The 25,078-nt window shown below is 35.5% G+C and overlaps 1 protein-coding gene across 2 annotated transcripts in view; it reads right to left on the bottom strand.

Annotated features, from left to right (window-relative positions):
* NFKB1 (nuclear factor kappa B subunit 1) overlaps positions 1–25,078 on the bottom strand; it is a 109,064-nt gene that overhangs the window by 69,304 nt on the left and 14,682 nt on the right. The window contains exons 2-5 of one of the 2 annotated variants that reach the window (XM_039848854.1): positions 18,954–18,999; positions 14,823–14,898; positions 11,195–11,235; positions 6,961–7,059 (exon numbers count right to left, since the gene is read on the bottom strand). In XM_039848854.1, coding sequence (XP_039704788.1) covers positions 6,961–7,059; positions 11,195–11,235; positions 14,823–14,898; positions 18,954–18,992 — 255 coding nt within the window. In that variant the 5' untranslated portion in view covers positions 18,993–18,999. The remainder of the gene's footprint in view (positions 1–6,960; positions 7,060–11,194; positions 11,236–14,822; positions 14,899–18,953; positions 19,000–25,078) is intronic. The other variant, XM_039848855.1, reaches the window with a different exon arrangement.

The raw sequence follows: 25,078 nt of genomic DNA, 5'->3' as shown, positions 1-25,078 counted from the left end.
GACCTAAAGGTGAGAGGCACTATCTGTGAAAGTCTGCATGTACCTTCCAGTCCACCTTCATGATACCTCAGAGAGGTAAATGTAGATTAGAGGATTCTGATCTATAATCTACCTGGAGTGTGGGGAGAGGAGACTGAGAATGCAAGGCAGTTTACAGCCTCACCTCTAGACCTGCTGACAGGATGAAAAACAGTTTGTCTGTGGAAGGGAGGTGTTATACATTTGGCGCCATAGTATGTCGGTATATTCTTCTCTTATCAAAAAGAATAATCGGTATGTGACTTAACGAGAACTGAATTCCTGAATGGAATGGGGAGATGCTATATAATCTTCAGGCTGAGACCACTGGGATTAGAAGAAGCCATCAGAGATTTGCTTCAGAATGAACCATGGTCCCAGGAACAATCATGCATTTAAGGAAGAGGAGAGGAGAGAAAAATTGGAACGTCCAACAGAGGAAGGTCACCAAGCCTTCCAACAAAAGCAAAACTAAAATTCAGACAATTTGTAAATTCAAGATGCCTATGGTTCTCCTAATAATTTCTAAAGGTTAAGTTTTCACAGCTACGATCTATGCTAGAGGTCTCTTTTAATTTATAATGGAGTCTATGAATATATACAGTGAATTTAGAGGACTATTTTAAAAAAACATTATACAAGGTAATATTTTGTTCTTGGGGCCAAATGCAAAACTTCTGAACTATGTGAAAGACAAATTATCTAGAAGTCTAGAATACTGTTACTGCAGGACCTGACACATAGTACTCAGTGAATATTTGTTAAATTTTTGTCTTTTGGCTTCAACCATTATTAGTTAACTTCATGCTTAATCGGCATCTCTATAGAAAAGCAAGAGAGAAAAAGCAATGAAACCTGTTCACCTTTTTTGGCTATTGATACCAAGTTTCTCCCCTTTTCCAGCCTATACCCAAAGTGAGGGGAGTCTTTCCTGGGCTTTGTGTTGAGCAACTTAAGTATTTCAACTTGCTTAAAATGAATAAAAAATGTAAAAATATAAATATATAAAATTAAAAATAAAAAAAATTAAAAGACAATACACCCTCCCCCCCCAGTTTTTTAATTGGCTGCTGTCAAAAAGCTAAAGTGACATGTACTCTACAGCACTGGTTCTTAACCATGTTTGAATCCTTCCATTTGAAAATCTGATAAAAAGTTATACTTATCTCCCCAGAAAAATGTATATACATTACATAAAAATCTGCATATCAATTCATAAGTCTAAAATCTCTCTGAAACCACCAAAAGGGATCCAGGTTACAAAGCCCTTCTCTTCAATTATATAGCACAAGTCTCTGGACATAGGGGAGAGGGTTATTCTCCCTTATTGACACATGCAAATAATGAACAGCTCAAGAGTGGTCATGGAAATTTTAATAAATGCTGTGAATGGGGTTCTATAAGCATGCTTCATTGATTACTGGTGATCTTCTTCCCTGTTGTTTTTAGTAATTGAATCAGATTAAATTATTCAAAATTGGTATTACAATTAGATCTTTAAAATGGCAAACCTTCCAAATCAGACAAGTCTACACGAAGGAAAAGGGAGGTTATGCAAGGATATATGATATCCTTAAATATCACAGCAGATGAGCCAGTCTTTATTTGACCTTGACAGAAATGTAACATTTAATATTTTTAAGTGAGAGGCACCAAGAATGGAGACTTAAAAAAAAAAATCAATTGGGGTCGGGGGAGGGAGAGAGGCAAACAAAAAAGCTACTGTTGAGCTACTAAACATTTCACCACATGCCTTCTGTTCAACATAAAACACTCAGGAAAGAAAACATATGTGAGAACCAGCTTTCAGGAAACATTTGATTAAAAAGAGTTACACTTACATCAGCTGTGTTTCAAGTTGTAGTCCACTGCATTTGATGTTTATAACTAAAGAGAAAATAAGAATACCACTGGCAAACTATCTGTATTTCAAGATCAAGGTCACTGATGCTGATTTCTGTTTGGCATGGGGTAGGCCACACTGCAGGATGTCACATCAGCTGAAGAATAGGTGCTTTGTGGCCTGGGAGAGAATCAGGGAGGGTTTCTGCAGCCCCATGGGGCTGCTCCTTTTGGCACCTTTCCACCTTGGTGAGAAGGAAGGCAGTTTGATTAATAAAAAATCTCACGCATAACTTTCGGGAAAAAGAGGGAAATGAGCCTTCCCTGGCACTCCTTGCTAAGTCTAAAACAGGCAGGGACAAGCTTGGCCTCAAGGAAGGTACTGGTGCTTTTCTGCCAGCCTCTGCCATGAGGAGCTCCATGATGAAATTAGAACTGAGGAAACTTTAAAGGGAAAGTTTAAGGGACAGTATGATAGATTATTAAATGTTTAACAACAGGAAAGCTTTTCTTTTAAAAAAGCAAGACATTAGAGTTAGTCTGCATATTTACTTTCTTCAGATTTTTCTCTGGTGGTTGTTGTTATTATTTGCTGTAAGAGTCAGAATAAACACGTTGTGAATGAATAAATTTTATCTAGATGATAAAGAGGAATCAGCAGGATCGAAGTGAATACTAATCTTCGATGGAACCCAGTTTTAACTCCTATTTGCCCTGAAAAGGAGCCATCACGTGTAACAGAAAATTTGGGTTGAAGCCAGTGAAAACGTATCAGAGAATGACAGCTCCAAATAGTGGTTTTACCTATTACAAAGGAAAAAATGATGGCTGGGTGGGGCTTTAGCTGTAATTACATTTTATTTTAGAAAAAGGGAGAGATCAGAGCAAATATGGTAAAATGATAATATGTATTAAATTGAGATAGTGGTACATGGTGTCTGTTATATCAGTTTTTAAATGATCTGTATGCTTGAAGTATTTTACAATGAAAACATTTTTTTAAAAAAAAGAATGTGAAGACTTACACAGCAAGATTCCAGAAAGCTAACTGGGGGGTCTCTGACATGAAAGAAACATGCAGAGCACCAGATGGTCCAGTAGCCTGAATTCTAGAAATAATCTCGACATGGTAAGAGAGTGTCCAAGCCTGGCCTACAGCCAGCCTATCTGAAATTGGGTTTTATACATGGGACAAAATTTCAGTAGAGAAAAGAAGATTGGGATAGCCTCCTAGAGTTGTTTTTAAAATGATTTAACTTGAGGTATCATATTTGGACGATCAATAAGAGAGTAACCCAAGCAGGTTATACATTTACATGGTCTGCAAAGAAAGTTAGGTGTCTGTACCCCCAAACCACAGCCAGCCTCAACAGCTTCCAGATTGGCCCTACCTTTTGCTTCTGCCTGCACATAGTGACTGAGTGCACGCTGAACCACCGGCCCCTCAGAGCCTCTCAAGGGAGTGGTGTGCTCTCACAGAGGCATGATGGGAAAAGAGGGAGGGAGGTTGGGTGGTGGGGAGAGAGAGAAGAGTAAGAGGCTGTAGGTGAGGAAAAGGCAGAACTCATAACATTTTACTGTTAAGCCTGAATACACGTACTTCATTAAATATAGAGTGGATGTAAATCTCAGAAATATTATTATTTTTTTCTCAGTAAATGTGAATGCCCTCCGTCTGAAGTCCCTGCAGAGCGGACTCGGGGGGTAAGTGGAAGGCATTCTCCATTGCACCTCCCCCCACGGGAGGAAGGCTGAGGACCATTCCACTGGTGCTCCCGTTGCTCACACAGCTGCTCTGCAGGTTCACAGCCTGACTGAACGTGTCTCAACTTTCACTTTCTTTTCTGTAACAGTTTATGCCGAGGGCAGTTATCATAGAATATGGAACATTTAAGATATGTTTTTTTTCTTCCCTTTTCTTTCTCCAACTGTACTAGCTCGGAGATTCTAGAAGAAATTAAACAGTCACCATGATCATTATCTTGAAAATAATTATCTACTAATAATCAAGAAAAGTACACGCTTGCAAAATAATATACTTAGGCAATTCCACACAACCTATGTGCTACAGCTTTATAGTAGAAAAGTATGCAAAGGAAAAAGGTTAAAGTTGATTTGACACTGCATCTAGATCAGTGGTTCTTAAGCAGGGTGATTTTTGCCCCCCCCAGGGGACATGTGACAATGTCTGGAGACATTTTTGGTTGTCACAACTGTCGGAATATTATCGGCATGTGGTGGGCAGAAGCCAGGGATGCTGCCGAATATCCTACAACCCACTGGTATGTCCCCCACAACAAAGAGTTTTCTAGCCCCAAATATCACCAGTGCTGTTTGAGGAACTGTGATCTGGTTGTATCTGTTCCACAGCTTCCCTTTCAGCCTCACAAAGAGCCGGTGTTTAGTTAACTACTGCAGAACACATGTACAATTGTAAAGATCCTCCTGATAAAAGATATACACTAGGAGCAATTCCTTTCTCTGCCTAAAATTTAGGGAAAGGGGATTTAAAAACCCACTGTAAACTGAAAGGTCACCCTCAGCTATCCATTATGAAAAGACTATTAAAAGTGATATTGGGAGAATAGCTCTGGAAAAAATATCTCATGGTTGTCTCTTTCTCTTCCGCCTGCGCTCATCCCTCTGATTAAGAGCTCGTTAAGATAAATAACCTTACTTCCGTTAACTGTTGCAAGCAGCAGAGCCATTTAAACTCTCAGTGAATGTTGATAGGCTAGAAGAACAATGACAGTTTGTATCAAATTCTCTGAACTGTTCTTCCCTTCCTTACCACAAGATTAACTGCTTAATGCCTAATAAATATATGTTGAACTAGTGAATAAAAATAATGATTGGGTGCAATAATGAAGCTTAGCTAAGTTTAATCATGATCAATTTACACATTTATATTTTGACTTCCTTTACTATTAGTTTATGTATCTGTATTTCCCACTAAGTATTAAACTCCTTGATAAAGAAACTATCATTTGATAAGAACACCTCATGTCCATTAGGTCGTTCCATTTTTAAATTATTTTATAAATGTGAGGCAGCAACTACTACATGAGAAGGATGTATGAAGACTGAGCATCATTGGATATATAAAGTTTTTTATTAGGTAATAAATCTATAACAAAGTTAATGCCACGTATTTGCTAGGATCAATAATTGTTTTTTAGCCACAAGAGATTGGAGCAATACAAGTAAACAGTTCATGAAAATACCATAATTTATATTTTTTGTGTCGAGCCAATCCAGAAAAAACTCCTAGTTTTTCTCTTAATTTTAATTCTTCAGTGAGTATAATCAGTGTCAATACTGATAACATGTATCTTTCAGTTATCTTTATGACAAGTCCACACACATGAACACATACAATATTTATCTATTGACACACAGACACGTGTGTTAAAAAGGTAAGTGCTGGATCTGACTCCCTAACATCTGAGTACTCTTCACCCCCGAGCCTTTCTCTCCCTGTTTCCAGTCATAATTCTCTGCCCTTTATTTCACTACTGTCCTCCTATGTCCTGTTCCCTAGGTCCTTTGCCCCCAGCAGCCCAAATGTATGCATTCCACGTGAGAGTTCAATGAGCAATAATAGTCTGCTGTAGGATAAAGAGCCACCAGTTGTGTGAGAAAGGCAAGTTCTTTCCTCTGAGCCTCAGTTTCCTCACAGGTATCACACCTTTTACCTGGTACCAAGGTTGTTATGAGGATTAGAAGAGGTAATGTACGTAAAGTACTTGGCGAATCTTTGGTGCTTAATAAATGCTAACTCCCTTGTTTAATTGCTGCTCCTCTTTCCTCATGCAGATTCTGAGGGACTGAGACCATAAGACCATCTGTCAACTCCTTCTGTGGGCTAAACACATCATATTTACCTCACCTAATGACCCTGAATAAGAAAAACATCTTTCATTCCATATGAGAGTGAGGAGACTTAAAATGCAAATATGGTTGGTAGGACCAATACTATATAATATAGGTGGGTTTCATTCAAAAGGTAAGAAATATCATCATAGTATTTTGTCTTTTGTTTTGGAACAGGTATAAGAAATTAGAAAGGTCTGGGCCATAAGTGGGGTATGAGAGGGAGGAAACGAAATGCAAGCCTGGCAAAAACATAGACAGATTTCTTTGACATCATAATTCTGTTAAAGGCCTGCCCTGTTGTCCTTCACCTAGTCACACACACAAAAATGACTGAGACCAAAAATATGTCATATCTTAAGGGGCTTAGTGGAATCTAAGTTGGTAACGTTTTGCCAAAGCCTTGAATTACTGAACAAATACAAATTTTTATATATGACAAAACTGCATTTGTGGACTGGCTTATCTACAAAACTATTATCAATTATTCAGTGAAACATGACACCATTCACGAAAATTAACTGAAATTAGAGAAAGATATTCTCCTTAAATTAAGAAACAGTAAAACAACCTGAAGATGTGTGAACCACTCAACCACGCTTATCACAGGCCTGTTACGATGCACTACTTTCTAAAGACCACCACATACAGATGCACGTATGCTCAGGCAGAGGCCCCATGGTACTTCCAGGTTCTCTGTGGAACTTGTGCTCATTTAATCTCTTAGAGACCCTATGAAGTATATACCATCAAAGTTTCTGCATTTTATGCATTAGGGTACTGAGGTTTACAAGTGTTGGATAACCTAGTCAAAGCCACACAGATAGTCTGGATCTGAATTCATGATCTTAAATTCTATGCTCTTTAATCTATACACTCAGTCATTGTGTTTCATTTTCACTAAATCTCTCAAGAGTTGAAATTAAGCACTTCTTTCCAAGACATTAAAGTTTGAAGAAGTATATAATTAAAAAACCCTTGAAGGTGATCAAGAAATTGTAAAAGTTTGTCAGCTAATGTTGAAGTAATTTCTAATAAGTGAAAATATTAATAGAGTTTTTAAATCTGTCACTTCTATTGCTGAGACGATTTAAGAATTAGAGTAATCTCGTGAATATTTCGGCTTAGGGGCAAAGGCAGATGGTATTCATTTAAAGCAGTTCCTCGCCTTCACGCCTAGGAAATCAAATCTTCCAAAATTCACAGAGAAAGATGTCACTAACTTACTTTGACTTGAGGGTAGGACTTCTTGTTCTTCTCACTAGATGCACCAGGGAGTCCACCATGAGATGGGCCTTCACAGACATAGCGGAAACGAAATCCTCTCTGTGAAGATGAACATGGAGCCAACAAGTTTGAGAAAACTTATTAAAAAGTACTGGGACAAAGTTATACACAAATTTTTAATTCTTGTGTGTATGAGATGAGAAAGGAAAAACAAGAAATATGTAAAAGAGGACTTTGCAAATGAAAACCTCTTTTCCCATAATCTTACTACAAACATTGAGGTTAATTGATATTTGTGTACCAAGCTGTAGCTTAAAAGCCAGGTCGTGAATTTTGCAGAAACTCTCCAGCTGTGCCTACACAGGGAATGAAATGCTGAAGAGTTGGTTTAAGTCTTGGACTTGATGTGCTACAGCTTGTTGGAATCAGAGCTTCCTCATCTCAAATTGCTGCTGCCAAGCTCTGAACCTGGCCATATTCCTTAAAGTTATGCTTCTTTGACTCTTAAACGAATTCCTTTATCTCCTCTGATTACAGCTGGTTCAGAAGGTAATACAGCAATGTCTTGTTAAATATAGCACATCCATGTTGTAGAACACATCCTAAGCTAGACTCCGCATTTGGTCAGCTTCTCTCAATAGTTCCAAAAGATAAGATCTTTGATTTTATGATTATTGATATTATCAAGCTCAAGCTCTCTGTATTAACTGACTTGAATGAATCCCAAACCAGACAGTCTCCTTAAATATTATTCAAAAGTTTTGCAGATGTAGTAAATCAATGAATAGTTAGCTAAAGTTTTTACTATATGAACTACTGTGGGCTGATCAACTCATGTTTTTTATCTATATAAATGAGAGTAGACTAGACTATCTTTAAGGTCTATCCCAGTTTTAACATTTTAAGATTTACAAAGTTAACAATTATAATTTGTATACATATTTGTATACAAAGAATAAAACAAGGACAAGTATGAGAATGGATTTCATCATCATACTAAGTGAACTTTCAGTATTTTTCCTAAAGGACTCAACTTCATAATAATGTCAGTCAATCTGTGGCAGTGTTAGTGGTTCATAATTATACAGTCACTAACAAGATGGTTCTTCTTTTTTCAAATTCACCTCTGGGTGAAAAGAATATGTTAATATACTTTAGGTAGCATACTAACCTTTCACTTATTTTTACTGTGAGACTGACTTCATATAAACAGTGCTAGGTTACTAAGCCACCAAGAGCTCTACACACCCACTAATTGCTGGTGGGGTTTCTGCCCTGCACACTCATAGCAACGGTGAACCTGGCAAACACAAAGGTTTTAACAGCTCTGAGCTCATCGACGAATGTAAAATTTTTGTCCTCCTTAGACTGCATTCTATTTCATTATTCCTCATGTCCAGTCTTGGGAAACAGTCTCTGAGTGGTCCAGGGGCCCTGAATGAATTCATATCTCTGGCATCTGGAACTGTCCCTATACACTCTCTGTGATCTTTCTGATTTGCAAAGAGCATCGGTACTAAAGCATGATTCATGGGAATGAGTAAGGCCTGAAGTAAAGTCCCTAGTGTAGGAAAGTTCCTCAAGTTACACATGGCTCTAGAGTACATGATCAACTTGTTAAAGTAGGACCTAGAACAACGCTTGCATACGGCTCCTCAGGGGATTCCAAACTTAAATCCTAAGGAAGTCTTTGAGATGAGGTTAGTCATTTAGGGGCAATTCTTTTGTTTTGCCTCTCAACAAAATTCAAACTAAAAAATAAATTACAAATTTAGCTCTATACCTTTTGTAGATAAAGACTGTTGGCTTATTTTTAATTATTAAATAAAATTTCCAAAAGAATGAAAAAGCATAAGCATGTGCAACAGTTAGCTTCCAGAACTGGCTAACAATAAAGGTAGAAATTTACTCGACTACTGCGCAATGTAAATACAATTTCAGTTTTTAAACGGTATTAGATAATTAGCACTGAATAATATGCAACAGAACTGGATATTTTAGAGATCAGTAGTCTATGCTATGACTCATCTCTGTCAGAGCTGGGGAGAATTGTGGCAGAGAAACGCTTCCCCGAAGAAAAAGAACATTTTTCTAACTTATTTTTTAAAATGTAATAAAGCAATTCATTATCTTTAATCACAAAATTCCTTTAGCAAAGTTGGAAAAATATATACATGTATACTTTTATATATTACTGAGAGTAGTATCAAATAAAATATGAGAAAAGAGACAAGTCTTAATAGCTTGCTTAAGTTCGAAAAACAATAGATATTTTTCATGGTTTCATAAGAGTAAAGTTCTAAAGGAATTTTAAGCTGAGGATTGAAATTTATTACTCTTTATTTTTAGGAAGATAGGATGTCTTCAAATGTGTTGTTAGGATGCATTTCTGATACTAAATTTTTGAGAGTAAAGGTTTGCCAATCCACAGCCATTCATCTCAGTAACTCCATTTGCTTGAAATGAGTCATCAACCTCAAAGGCAAGGCTACATCCACCTGGTCAGAAAGTCTTACTTAAATACAACCTTCTTACTTTCACTGGAGCCAGACATCAAAATAACATCAGTTTAGTAAATGGACACATTATTTTACTCAGATGAGCTTTTATACCTCCACATATAGGGAATTAAATTTTGAATTGTAGAACTACGTAACTCTTCAGGTAAATTATAAATGTCAATTTTCTTATAACTGTTTGACCCATAATAAGAAATTGCATTTAAACTTCTCATTGTAGTGCTATGCTTATGAAAATGGATATTTGAAAAAACATAGTCTGGTATGCAGAAAAATAATTTTCAGTTGATCTTTTAGTTTCATGGATTACCCAGATCTTACAAGCTAGAAAATTTTCCAGCAGGCCAGACCACTGCATAGAATTTCAAGGTTAAAGTTCCACTGGGAGGGTCTTTGAGGGAATTGATGACCTCCTGTGAGAAGTCACTACTGTGGAATTGGACATAAGCAAAGGAACACATGTTGGCAGCCTGTGGAGTCAGGCTCTGCCACCTACGAGCAACTAGAACAATACCCTGAAGTCGCAGGTCCCCACACCAAAAACTTTTATCTAAGTTCAATCTTATAAGAATAGTCTATTTGGTCATAGACAAGATAAGATATTTGTATCCTTTAAATGCTGACCAAATCCAAATACATATCTAATGCCATGATTATAATAACCACAATAAATGTTATATTTAAGTTCTCAGTTAGCATTTGTTAAATGTTACACAATGTAAAAGTGCTAAATTCACAAGCCTGAGCTACTAAAACACTTAGGAAAGGTACTGGGTAATATAACTGCAAGAGAGCAGGTATACATGCCCTCCGTCTCACACAAATTTGATAAGCACATCCATTTAGAGATTTACTGACTTTGTCCTAATTCTGTAGAGGACTACTGCATTACTTCTACCCTCTAATAATTGAAGTCTATAGGCAAATACTAAAGATTCTCTTTCCTCCTCTTTCATAGCACTGGTCCCAATCAACTTGCAATAAATATTATCCACAGAGTTCAGGCATGGTGAGGAGGCCACTTCAATTCCATGGGATCCTCTACGGGATCCAGTGGTGCAAGGAAGAGCCTGAGAAAATAAAATGCTCTTCTCCTGACTCCAAAGAGACTAAGTCTAAAGGTAACACCATAATGTCGATTCTAATTGAAAAATAAATAAGTAAATAAAAACAACAAAGCTAACACCAGAAGGAAGAGAACTCAACTGTTCATTCTAATATTATCTACCTCCCACTGGTACTTTTAGTATCTTTGGGTACATGTTCCAAAGACAGAACAGAAAAGGCTAGAGCTACTAAAGGCAGGAGGAAGGCTAAGAAGTACTGCACGTGCATGACACGATTGAAGGATGTAACTCTGAGTATGTGAGCTGTATGTATGCACATTTCCGTATGAATGACGATGAGTGGAGATAACCTGTGCCTTTTCTAGGAGTGGCTGGTAAATAAAGTTGGTAGAGAGAGTAAGATACCAAGGATTTATAATTAATGGAAGTTTTACAGAACTATGTACTGAAGTTCAAGACAGTTTGAAGAATGACTAAGAGAAATGTAAAATGGACAAATGAAGTTGTTACAGAATTTGGCAGGTTGTTGATCTTCTAGATAAGATACTTCCTTCATAAAACTCATGCATTATTATTCGGTGCTTGATATATTAATATTAGACTTATGGATCTAACGTTTAAAGTCCCACCCCTTTATAATCTTCTTACCTGTTTAGGTTGCTCTAATATTTGAAGATATGGGCCATCTGCTAAAAACAAAAACAACAAACAGAAACCAAAAGAATGTGAGGCTTCTCAAATTTGGTATAAAATATAAAGCAAGTAAAAAACTGAAATTATGTTTTTAAGTAGAGGTTTCAATTAAATCTTTAGCTAAAATCTCACAAGTATATAATTTATTTTCCTCATTTGAATATTGAATTTATCCTTTTTTTTTTTTTTTAACAGTCTTACACCTTTAGGAACCACAATAAGTAAACATTCTTGAATGGTGATGATACATTGTACAACTCAATAAAAGGCCTGATATTTGATAAGGATTAAGATATTAAAAGTCTTCACAATTTTGTGTACCAACAAAGCATTTTCTTTTGCCTTTATATCATTAGATACTGACTTCTATTCCTCAGAGAGATTGTGCTTAATGTGAAATTACAAGAGACTGAGCTGGTACCTACATGTGTGAAATACACAGATAATGGTCTGCTTTTCCTTACACTAATTTTTGGTTACTTTCTCTTACTTGAATCTGAAGTACTGCCTCCATTCCCTAACTGGCTAGCTTGTTCCTCCTTCCTCCTAAATTTAATTTGGTCTATCTGACATGATGGACTTTTCTTATTAATACATAGCTTTTGATGTTTGTATACAATTTTTGAATACTATGCTCTGATATAAACTCTATTCTAAAAAAGCACAAGCATTTTATGAAATCTTGAAAATAATTTAATTGAAGACAGGTACATGCCAATTAATTATTATATAAGCATAAAGGAAACTAGAAACTTAATCCATACCTTGATTATATCTGACTTTGGAAATTCAAAGGAAAATTAGATCTTCTGACAGTATAAATACAAATTTGTTCAATATGAGAAAGTCCCTAAGCTCCCCAGCTGGTTTTATGTCAATAGCATAATAACCCTTAGCTCTGCAATAAATAAAGGCATATGGTGTTTCTTACAGGTTTGAATGTAAATGTAAAAGTTTGGTACTAGAAAAATTCTGGGAGAATGCTTCTGGGTCCATTTCAATCCTTACTGTCTCTTAGCCAGAAGTTTAAGACCTATTATTTTACATAAATACATTTATAAAGAAGAGCTAAACACCTTCAGATTGAAATTAAAAATAAACTACTAACTTAAGAGAGGAATTATTTTTATCTTCTCAGTATTATGATGAATCAGGATAAAACTAGAGAACAGCAGGAAACAAAGGTATAATTATTTCCTGTTATTATTGAAGAAATTTACAAGAAAGTCAGTTGAAAAATGACTGAATTTGCAGCGAAACATACACACGAAAGGAAATACGGGTAGTGAGGGGCCAATGTAGTATAATTTAGGTAAATTATCTCTCTTGTCTGTATGAAATTCATCCCTGGACATTTTTAGCTAGTTTCAGAAAATAAATTGCAATTCAAAAATTCTAAAAACATGGCTAGAATTTAATTTTTGATAAGGAAATAAAACCAATTAGAAATAGGAGTATTTTCATACTACTAACATATAGCCTGTATGACAATGTAACAAATATAGTTATAAAAACATTCCCTCTAGAATTCTCAATGAATATATCAAGAAGAGAGGCATTTAAGAAAGCAGCATTTGGATGTCATGGAAAATACAGGGGAGTTGGAACACATTGACATTAAACTTCAAGTCTCTCACTTATTACTGATTCTTCTAAAAATACTTGAAATCTTGCTATTATTTTTTCTGTATGATTAAATTTCCTTTAAATATGTGAAATTCCAAGGTTTGGAAATTTTATTAGTGAAATGGGGCCATTTTTCTCTTTTGGGGAACATACTCAAAAGTTAAATCAACTAGAAAACTCGATTTGATATGCATATAATTGTTTCAATGCCAATTTTCTTTTGGTCACATTTCTATTCCATGAAGTGACATCCCATCATATAGAGAAACTTAAAAATTATGGCATAATGTTATAGACTTAACAGTTGTACTATATCTCAAAGAGTTTTCAACAAGTAGTGAAACTACTTATGGTTTTAGATTTTAAGAAATATAGAAGATAAAATGTTTCATGTCAAAATTACAAGATAATATTGGTTTACATACTCTTCCTATCCCTTTAAAATGTGAATAAAACAGCGTACATCTTGGATTCTAAAAACTGTACTATGCCATGTAAGAGAGGGGGTAAAATGTAACAATAGGAATGATTAGGTAATAACTGGAAAATAAAATTTTCAGGTATAATTTTAGAAGTTTTTCTAATATTATGGCAAAAATGATTTCTACAATGTTAAGCTCTGACCACAGAATATTTACTGAGATGGTTCATTTGATAATCTTATTTCTAGCTTCATAAACTTGATGAAATAAATACATTATAAAAGTGTCTGCCTCAGGATAGCATTTGGCATCTACAAGGCATTAAATGAAAAAGTATTTGTTTCCTGAGGGCAGAACCAAGTTGTTTTCAATAAAGCATTAATACTAAGAAAAATACTTTGATCCTCAGAATTAAAAGTTCACAGGAAACACAGAAGCTACTAAGATATTTACTTGTTCTTCACAGGAAGCTGACCTAGAGCTCAAATTGGACAGCAGTTCACGAGATCTCAGATATGGGAGCCTACAAAATATGCTTTGTGGTATAGAGAAAAAGGCCTCAGGAACACAACTTTTGCTAGTGAAGGTGAAGGCATAGGAGATTTACTTTTTCCCTCCTCTGAACTCCTAGAAATAATAGAGATAAAAAGGCAGAAAAACATCCTGATCTAAAAAACGAAAAGTAAGTGACAGAATAACAATAATAGTTTTAAATGTGAATGATACAAATTAGATAAAGTCTCCCAATGAGGACAAGCAAGTCCATGGTAAATTGAAGAGCTGATGCCCACTTCAGTGATTACAAAACTCCCATTTTATATACAATTTCCATCATTTACTCACACTGCTTTTGAACATCTCTTTAGTCTCACTGGTGATGTGAGGAGCACATAAAAGAACCATCACATTGATCTTACATAGAAATCAATAAATAAAAGAAGAGACTAAATGTGTTGATTTTTTAAATCACTCATATGAGATTAAACAATCTGTGGGTGGGGATAATATCTCATATTAGAAGGAAAGATGATTATCATGGGTTTTACCCAACTGGTCAGAATGTAACACTAAGAGTTTTTTAAAAAGACGATTTTTCTACTAGGATGATTTTTATGATTTTTGTACACTTTGTTTCCCCAGTGCCTAGCATACACAATAGGCGCTCAAGTGTTTTTGGAATAGATCTGAGGGGTAGAGATGCCTGCATCTGGGGCAAAGCAAAGAGAAGGTAAAAAGAATCCAGAGATAATGAGATTGGGTGACAAGGAAAATCCTCATATTGAGTGAAGAAATTCCTTCTGAGCTGTCTCAGCAGATATCAGCAACGATTGCAAATGATATAATAAGTAATTGGGGTGAAACATTTTTGTGCAAATATATTTCAAGAAAGTACATTAAAAAATTGGTTTTAGAACATAAATTGCCATTTCCTTCCTAGGTGTATCACTGACTTTCTAAAAGAGACTATTAGCAAATCCTGAATTAAAAAAAATGAAAGCAAAACAATAGGCAACAGGAGTTGGGATTTTTCTTACCCGTCTGCAGTGGCATCTGTGGTTGAAATAATTCTGGATTAAATATTGTATGATTCAAAGGATCCAAATGAAACATCTGTAACAGAAAATTTAAATTTTCAATCATTGTTTTTCCAACACTGTATTAAATATGTAAAGTTGCTATACCTAAAACTTAATTACAAGAACAAAAACTAAACTAAAAACAAAAATCTGAAAATATTTCAGATCAAGATTTTAAAAATACCTTCATGTGTATGGAACTTTACATAGGGTTGAGTTGTGTTTAAGTGACAAGGAGATTTGAGAAGAACGACCTAGCTATAAAGTCCATAAAGGTAGCTTATTTAACCAGTATATCTTCAGGGATCAGAATATTTTTATCACACAGTGGACACTTAAATATTTGTTGAATGAATGATTTGAAGGTTGTACTCTCTTAGAAATATAAGCACAAGAAAATAATCCTAGAAATCTGTATTTTTTTTTTTGATTTTTTTTTTTTTTGGCAAATAAACCCCAATTTTAAGGCCTGAAAGAATTAGCCAGCAGCCCGGGAAAACTTTACAGAAAAACTGAAAATATGACTTACAGTCCAAGGAGCAGAGACGTAAACGTAGAACTCCCTCACCTTTATTTTTTTCTTTTTACCTTTATTTACCTAGCACAATGCAAAAAATGCCTGGAATTTAGTGGGTGTGGTAGGTTGAATAACAGTTCCAGAAAAGGCATCCATATCCTAATCCCCAGAACCTGTGAACACTGTCTCATATAGCAGAAGGGACTTTGCAGATGTTATTAAAGTAAGAATACAGAGATAGGGAGATTTTTCTGGATTATCCAGATAGGCCCAATAAGAAGGATACAGGATATCAATGTGAATAATGGGAGATGCGACAACTGAAGTAAGAGGCTGGAGCAACTGAGGAGACCATAAGGCAAGAAACACAGGCAGCCTGTAGAAGCTCCAAAAGGCAAGAAAATGAAAGCTTCCTGAAGGAAAGCAGCCCTGCCAACACCTCGATTTTAGACTTCTGACCTCCAGATTATAAGAAAAGAAATTTGTGTTGCTTTAAGTCACTAAACTGAGGTTATTTGTTTTGGCACCAACAGACATGCAATATATTTTGATGGAATTATATTCTATTGATAAGTTACGAATAATTGCTTATTACGAATAAATGGAAAAAATTTCTTTCCATTTAGTTTCATTCGTGATTTTAAATTCATATTTCTGAGCTGGGCAATTGTTTCAACCTAGTCAGTCATCAATTTTAAACATCTGTGGACAGCATAGAAATCAACCATTTTCCACTTTTTATGATTTGCTAGTTGGTAAGAGTGCCGCCCCTGGTATTTTTAAAAAAACACCAGTATTACAATTTACTCCTTTTCTTTATTTAGTATATTATTGCAAGTTCTTGGGTACCTAATGCTTCGTTACATCAAGAGTAAGAAACACATTGTGTAAATAAAGAACCTTTCTCATTCAGTTGTGAGATATGCAAATTTTCAATTGAGGAATAGTAAATGTGCTTCGCTTCACTGCTTAAAGCTCAACTACGCTTTTCATTGTTTGCTGAAAAGGAAATATAGGAATGAAAAGACCTGTTATTGCAAAAACAGGCCCCACCTTACAGCATATTCATAGAGCAGAGAGTCTCAGAGAAGAAAAGATGACCTAGTAGGAAAAAAAAAAATCTTTCCTATGGTTCTGTAAGTGGCCTCAACGACTGGTTAGAGGGTAAAAGCACTGATCTTAGGAAAGGGACACTTCAATTCAGACAAAGAAGGGAGAAGCTGAGTTGTGCTGCCACTTGCATTGCTTGCATCGTGTATAATAAGGTCAAGAGTGGACAGCAAATTCCAGAGTATGCTACACACTGAAGCTATCTCACTGAGGACATGTAAACTTCAGAAAATGTATACCACTCAGCTTCAGAAAAGGAAAAAAATAAAGTTCAATGACCTTTCCTCTCAAAAATGGAAATATCAGAATATGCCCCACCTGTTGCTGATGATCAGAAAAATGCCCACATGAGAAAAACTTTCGAAATGAATGTTTTTAGCAGATTTTTCTCTTGTGTGGCATAAAGGACTATCTCTTGTTGATAAGATTTCCTGCATATAAACAGGAAAGCATGGTCTGAAACTAAGAAGAAACAACTCGAATGCTGGTTAGATTTTGCCTTTAACTGTTAGAGACAGCATATTAAAAGTGAAAGATAAGACATAGGTTTTTGATAATATGAGTAGCCAAATGTCTTTCATGCTATAATCAAAGAAGATGTTCCTAGACTTATCCTATGTCATCATTTCAAAAATAAAGTTCAAAAGGAGCATCTGAATGTAAAAAGCTATGCACACTCAACTCTAAATCAATCAGAACATTATCAAGAGTAATGAATGCTAGGTAAGTCTTTTTTATTTAAAGAAGCATTGATAGACCCCTTAACAAGTATTTCACTTCTGGTTTTATTTTTTCTGACATTCTTTGCATGTGTAAATTTGGGAAATTCATTTTTTTAGGTGGTTGCCACTAAAGATTAAGTGTGAAATGACTGCAAATCTTGGCTCAGGGTGTCCTGGTACCTCGTGTTCCCTCTCTTGACTAGCCTAGCAAGCTACTGTTCCAAACCTCAGCTTACACAGACTTCCTTTGGAAAGTCCTCCCTTACCCTGTTTTCCCCATAGGGCAGCGCAGACTGACCCCTGTCAGCATTTCTGTCCTATTCTGTGCAGACTACGACTACAGTATTTATCAACATATGAAACTATTCATGTTGCTATCCCCCATATTAGAATGGCAGCTTCTGAAATTAAGGTCTATATATCACTTATTTTTGTACCCCTCCTTAGTCAATGTTCTGCTAGATAGTAATGCCTCAATAAATAGCTGATGAATGAATAAACCTCAGTTTAGATACTTCTTAAAAGTCATTCTATTAAAATTTTATTATTGCCATTGTAGTTACCCTAGAGTCTGAAAATTGCTTTCAAATGTTTCCTTTAACATACATAATATATATAAATATAAAAACATATATAAAGAAAAAAATATTAATAATCAACAAAGATTTGTTGGACTAGTCAACATTTCCATAAGCTTGAAATTTTCCCAACTAAAATACTAGGTGAAAAAGAAAAAAAAGACACTAGTATCTCTTCACAACTGCTAATAAAATTATAATGAACAGTTTTATGCTCCCAAAGCACATTCACTGCCCTTAAGTCTTTTCAACAACCCTGTTAGTGTGGAGCTAGCATTCCTATTTTATAAAGAAGAAAAGTGAGGACCAGAGTGGACTAAGTGATTCCTCAAGTTTTAAGAGCTTATCAATAGCAGTCAGTACTTACAAAAAGATCTTCAAATTCTAAGTCCAAAAGGTCTTTTAACTACACCGATCGATCTGCCTCCTCATTAGATGAGTTTCGAATAAATATTTTGTTTCCTCCCCACCCACCGCCAAAAGATACGTTCAAGTCCTAACCCGCAGTACCTGTGAATGCGACTTTACTTAGAAATAGGGTCTTGCAAATGTGACCAAGTTGAGATGAAGTCATACCAAAGGGTGGGCCCTAAATCTAATGACTGGCACCTTCAGAAGAAAAAAGAGAGGGAAATTTAGATATAGAGAAACAGGAGAGATACACAGGGAGGAAGGCTTTGTGCTGGAGTGACGCACTACAAGTTGAGGAATTCCAAGGATTGCTAGCAATCACCAGAAGCAAGGGGAGAGGCACAGAACAGGTTCTCCTTCAGAATTTCCGGTTATTTCAACCCTGTTGTCATCTTGACTTTGGACTTCTAGCCTCCAGAACTATGAGAGAATATATTTCTGTTGTTTTAAGCCATTCAGTTTGCGGTGATTTGTTACAGCAGCCCTAGGACACTAATACAATAATAATCATTTGACCTGTAGCGTATATGACTTTTATGTGACAATGTGTTACAGCAGGGTTTAAGTTACTCATTTTATAAGACATCTTCTCTCTGACCTTACATGGAGAAATGGGGAAACTGCATAAACAATTTAAAAAATTTCTAACCAATTTTAGAGTTTGCCTGATACTTACTATTATTACCTCTGTTATTTAAAAACATAAATACATTTGAAAAAAAATTATCAGTGAGATGACTATAATACTCACTTGTTCATGGCCTCCCAAATACGGATCGTCTTCTGCCATTCTGGAGCTGTATATGAAACAAAACAAAAGCAAACCGTAAGACTGAAATAAACCTTAAAAATGCAATCATGCATGTATTATTCCAGTAAGACCAAATATAACCCTTTTTTAAAGACCTTATGAGGAGGACGTGGTCTAGTTCTTCTTTGCAATCTAAATCTAACAGCAGAAAGATTGCATAATCGAGGAATTACCATTTACATGTAATCCAAAACCCTTATGTCAAGCTCACAACAGTGTCCTGGTGTTTGGTACAACTAGTCTTCATCTTCTGTATAAAATTCATGCATATTTGGATTCTAAGAGGTGATTTCTTTTTGTCACCACATGGACTTCAAGGATGTACAGTCTTAGCTCTTCGTGTAGATTATTTTCTAACCCTTTGTGAATTCTGTGATGGTCCTAAAATGGTCTCCAAGCTTTCAATATGCTGCTCGAGTTGAGAAACTAAGGGGGGTGCCATTCTGCTGTCAGACGGGCCTGGTCAGTGCGTCACGGCACAAGGAGATGATGGCTACAGGGCGCCGTGCTCTGGCCTCCGGTGTGTTCCACTGCAGCGACACACTGTCAAAATGGTACAGTAGTTCCCCCTTATCCATGGTTTCACTTTCCATGGTTTCAGTTACCCATAGTCGGAAATTATTAAATGGAAAATTCCAGATACAATTTATAAATTTTAAATTGTGCGCCTTTCCGAGTGGCATGATGAAATCTCCTGTCATCCTGCTCCATCCCACCTGGGATGCGCATCTTCTCTTTGTCCAGTGTCCCCACGCTGTATTCCACACCAATCTATTAGTCACTTAGTAGCCATTTTGGTTATCAGATTGACTGTTACAGTATCATAGTGCTTGTGTTCAAGTAACTCTTATTTTACTTAATAATGGCCCAAAGTGAAAGAGTAGTGATGCTGTCAATTTGGATGCGCCAAAGAGAAGCCATAAGTGCTTTCTTTAAGTGAAAAGGTGAGTACAGTACAATAAGATATTCACCTTCACATAATTTTAGTACAGTATATTGTTATAATTGTCCTATTATATTATTAGTTACTGTTGTTAATCTCTTACTGTGCCTAATTTATAAACTAAACTTTATCACAAGTATGTATGTATAGGAAAAAACATAGGGTTTGGTACTGTCCTTGGGTTCAGGGGACTTGGAATGTATCTCCCATGGATGAGGGGGAACTACTGTATAGAAACACTGTAATATTGAAAGTGCAATCAAAAGACACAAAAGTAAGAGCCCTATTACCAGGGCTACAGCCTCAGATTTAATCAACCACAGCCAGCCATTAATATATTGCCTGCCCTGGCAATCTTCTGTTATCGAGAGGCCTGAAAAAAGTGAAGAACCACATCATCAGATAAAAATAGTATCTAAAATCACATATCATTTTGGATTTATTTATTTAAGAAATATCCTTATCATCATTTTAAATGCAAGTTAATTTTATTTAAATTTACTTAGATCAAATTTTAGATATAAGAAAAATTAGAAGATTAAAAAAAACAAGACTGAAAACAAATATAAATTCCTGAGGCAAAGTTTTCCTTTTTTTTTTTTTTTCATGAAGTCTATAAAGCTCTCAAAGGTACTTGGGACTGCGGCTGAAATGTTAGCTGTCCATCAAAATCTGTTCTTTCCTTTCCCACAGTCATGGAGTTCTAGATGGAGACACGGCTGCTCAGTGAAGTATATCCCACACTTCCTTGAGTTAGGGACGGCCATAGGCTGAAATACTCATCAGTGGAAAGTCAGAACTACTGTGCGCCACCTCCAGGTCTGGGCTGAACACCTTGACATTTTTCTTCTACGTTTTTGTTTTTTCTCTTTCCCACTGGATACAACCTAGACATGGAGAAGACGAAGCTCCTACCATATAGATGATGCTAAATGGCAGGCAGCTAATACTGGTGGTGATGTGAGAGAGAAAGAAATTTCTTTGTTCTTTAACCCAGTGTGTTGTTGGATCTGTTAAAACAGTTTAGCCCTCACCCCAATGAATGCTTCACCTAACACTTCAAAAGGACAAAATCGTGCAAAGAGGACCTGATTCCAATTAAATGCTCTCCTGCTACAGCTCTGTGTGAATGGTGAGGAGTGAGGATTCCTAGTGGGATACAAGGTGGTGTCCAACTTCAACAAAAGGGACAAGGGCAGCTCTGAGTCCTACAGAACAAGAAGTCTATGCAGATTTGTAAGGAGATATTTGTCTAAAACAAAAATTATTAATTAAAGATTTACAAATAGCTGTAATCAATTAAGACAAGCAGTTATAAAAGGGAAAATTGACCTGGTACAATAAAGAGGAATTATGTTATTTGAAATTCAAGTGTTTGACCAGTGCTGGGTGTGCGACTAAACTCACTGTGGTCTGGTCCTTCAACTGTAGAATGAGAGATTTTGATGGGATAGACCTTTGAAGAGTAGAATTTTGTTGAGCTCAGAATGTTAGTTAGCTAATAAATGCTTATTCAAAGAATAAATCACCTTAATCATGACTCTTTGTAAACTTGGATTTTTTATGTACTCAGGTATATATTTCTATTAAAGAATCATTAGCATAATTTGCAGTTATATGAAGAATACTAGTAAAATAATGTTACACTGAAATACAGTACTAACAGCAGTTATAACAGTCCATGTGAAAAATCCTTATTCTTAAAACACCATAGAAGTCCAGCTTCCAAGAAAAATATTAAAACCATTGGTTTTTTTTTTTTCTTTAGGCTTTTTATTAATCTGGGCTGATCCACTAGATTCCTCTCAAACAATCTTAGCCCAGTCTTCAAAAGCAAGGTTTAGTCTCTTGAGTTGTTAAACTGACAGAATACACACACTATAGATATATAAAACTATACATATATGCACACACTATATATAGTTATATATAGTTTTATATATATAAACTGTATATAAAGGGTCAGGATGGTTTTCTGACCTTTGAGTTCATGGATTTAATATGAAGCAGCCCTCCCTCTAATTTAAAAACTCAGCTAAATCTACTTTATTATAACTGATGCAGGCTTACTATCATGACCACTATTGAAGTTAAAACCTTAATGAACCTAATGGTTGGTAATGAAAAAACTATCCAATTAAACACAATTCTCCCTCCAATAACCTCCCCATGCAGAAATGTGTGCCCAAAGGTCATAGTTTTAAAAACCTAACAGAAGCCCAAAAGATACTTGGGTGATGGTTAAATCTAAATTTTTTTTTACCTGTTGTAAGACAGTTTAAGTTCACTGTGAAGAGCTGAGGTAACAATAACCTTAGAGTGATGTCAATGTTAACTCATACTTTAAAAATAAAATGTCAAAAGAAACCAAAAATTATTTGGAACGGATGAATCACCGAGTAATATTTGCATTAATTGTAAAATCAGGTTTTATTTCAAAATTTTGAAATACCAACTAAGGCTTTGGAACTGAAGGATTAGGAAAGACCAGGGAAAGCCCCTTTCCCCCCCTCCCCCAGCAGCCCTCCCTCTCACTTTCTCTTTGCACTGTTCTGTGCCTTTGAGGGAGGACTTTGAAACAGAAAAGGAGATCTTGGGTTGACTGGTGAGATGTGTCTAAACTCTGCATCTCTCTCCCCCAATGGTGAGGTTTTCAGAAAAATTTTCATGCTATGGAAAGAAAAATAGAAAATGTAGCTAGCTAGCAATAAATAAAATATCTTCTCCAGTGAATTGTTTTTATTTCTCACATGAGAGGCATAATGTCGTAACTGGCTAAGTTCTGAATATGTGATGAGTTCTATGTGAAATGCCTAATGGATTATTTTCTGGATATATGTGGCAATCTGACATCAAAGACTAGAAAAAAGAGTTCTTAGTGAAGACAACAAGACCAAGGCCACAGGGCTGAACCATTAAGGATGGAGTTGGGGGCACTCCTCTCCTTATAACTGGGGATATTTTGTAGGATCGGATGTAGTCACACTTTTTGACCATGGCCCCACTATAAGAAAACATATTATTTTTATTCTACCAAGTTTTATATATACATAAAAAACTTTTTAAACCCATTAAAATGATTTCATGACTTACTAATAGGTCACAATCTGCAGTTCGAAAACAGAATTTTAGGTGCCATCCAGAGGGTACTGATAGAAATCAGAGAGATAAAGTGTCTCTGTTTTCAAGATTATATTCAGCCACAACGGATACCACTTAGGTGTAATTTTAATACCTCATCTTTGATGGCAAGGAGGATGACATTACAAGAAAAAGAGTGACTTTTTACCATTTCTCTGTTGGGCAATAAATTGATAAAAGATAAAAGTTGTGTGGGATTCTCTTTCCATAGAGGAATTTTATTTGCGGGAACCTGTTCTAAGGCATATGACATGTATACTATGTATAATGTGAAACACTAAAATGAGAGTATCTTTTGAATACAATTCCACTTTCAAGAATTTGTACTGTTATATGTGCAAGTGCACAAAAAAAAAGTACAAGGATATTGACTGCAGCAAAAACAGGTAACAGTATGTCTTTTGATAAATTGTTTCTAATTATATTGCATTCATACAGTTTTGTATTATGCAACTGTTAAAAATAACAATGCAGTAATATGACTTACTCCATAAGTTATACATTTATGTTTTAATTTTCTAACTCAATTATGTAATTGGAAATATACATTTTAATAGGAAAAAAAGAAAATTAAACCCTATCCTGAATTTAAAGTTTAACTTTGACATTTTTAACAATTAATGACAGATGAAGTGTTATCAATAAAACATAAAGTATGAAATAAACCAAACATTTCTAAGCACTACTGAAATCCTCTTCATAATACATATAGAAAAATTTTAACTTTAAAGGAGCTGTTTATTTACAACTTTCTGATGATATATTGCCTTAGGATGAAAGAAAAGTTATTGGTGGGTTTAGTTACTTTTCTCAGAATAGCTGATTTTTGAAAGTTTTTGAAAAAAGAATCAATATTTGTATCACACCACATTTAGATTTTTATAAACTCATTTTCTATGTTTTTCCCACTCCTCAGTCCATTTTCATCTCCTAATTGTTTTAGTTGGGTGCAATATGACCAACTAACTTGTAGAATAGCTTCCTAGTAAGTACAAATACATTGTGCTTAGAGCTGGTAGAAGATAAGGTCTCTTGTTCACAATGGAATGCCAATCTAAGAAGGATGGCAGATACAGATAAAACATTCAACTATTCATGCAAAGCTTATTAGCACAGTTAGTGATACATAGCAAATGTTAGCCATTTTATTAGATAGCATAATAAATAAAATGTTTATGATAGATTGGGAAAAATAATTGATACAGTAAAAGTTTTAGGCATTCTGAGAAGAATCAAGTATTTTTATTTCTTTTCCATCTCACATTTATGGGTACGCTGTCTCATTCTCTCCTATCCTTATCCATATCACTGATGAATAAAATGTTTGCATTTTGCCTCTAGGGACATTTGGCAATGTCCAGAGACATTTTTAACTATTACAACTGGATGGGTGGTCCTACTGACACCTAGTGTGTAGAGGTTAGAAATACTCCTAAACATTCTATAATGCACAGGACAATCCCTCACAATAAAGAAATATCTGACTCAAATGCCAGTTGTCAAGGATGAGAGACGTGCCATAGCTTCACGTCAGTGCTTTGGTTTATATAGAGAAAGAACTAAACTTGATTGACCACTTCCCATGAATCAGGACTTATAGTAAATGCTTCACATATGTCACTTAATTCTCACAATAATCTTCAGAAATGTCCCAGATGAAAAAACCGAGGTTTAGAGTAAGTTATTTGCTTGGGTTGATAGAGTAATGCTGGCTAACCTGACTCCACCGACTACAGTTTTGTTCACTTGTCTAAGAGGCAGACATGACTTTCCTTTTTGACTTAGAAATTTAGTTATTATAATACAGCATCTTTGCTCCAGATCTCCTGAATGTTCTGGTTGGAGCTAGTCTATCTATCATATAGCCTAAAAAGCAGAACAGCATGGTGACAATGCATGGAACTGAACTGAGTTCTTCCTGAGACAATCAAATGTGAAGGTAAAAATACCAAACAATGATAACTCAATGGTAGCTGCTTTC

Source organism: Pteropus medius, unplaced genomic scaffold (genome assembly GCF_902729225.1).
Source record: "Pteropus medius unplaced genomic scaffold, Ma_sr-lr_union100, whole genome shotgun sequence".
Lineage (NCBI taxonomy): Eukaryota > Metazoa > Chordata > Mammalia > Chiroptera > Pteropodidae > Pteropus > Pteropus medius.
The sequence above is the reverse complement of the archived record's forward strand: the minus strand, read 5'-3'. Positions and strand labels throughout refer to the sequence as shown.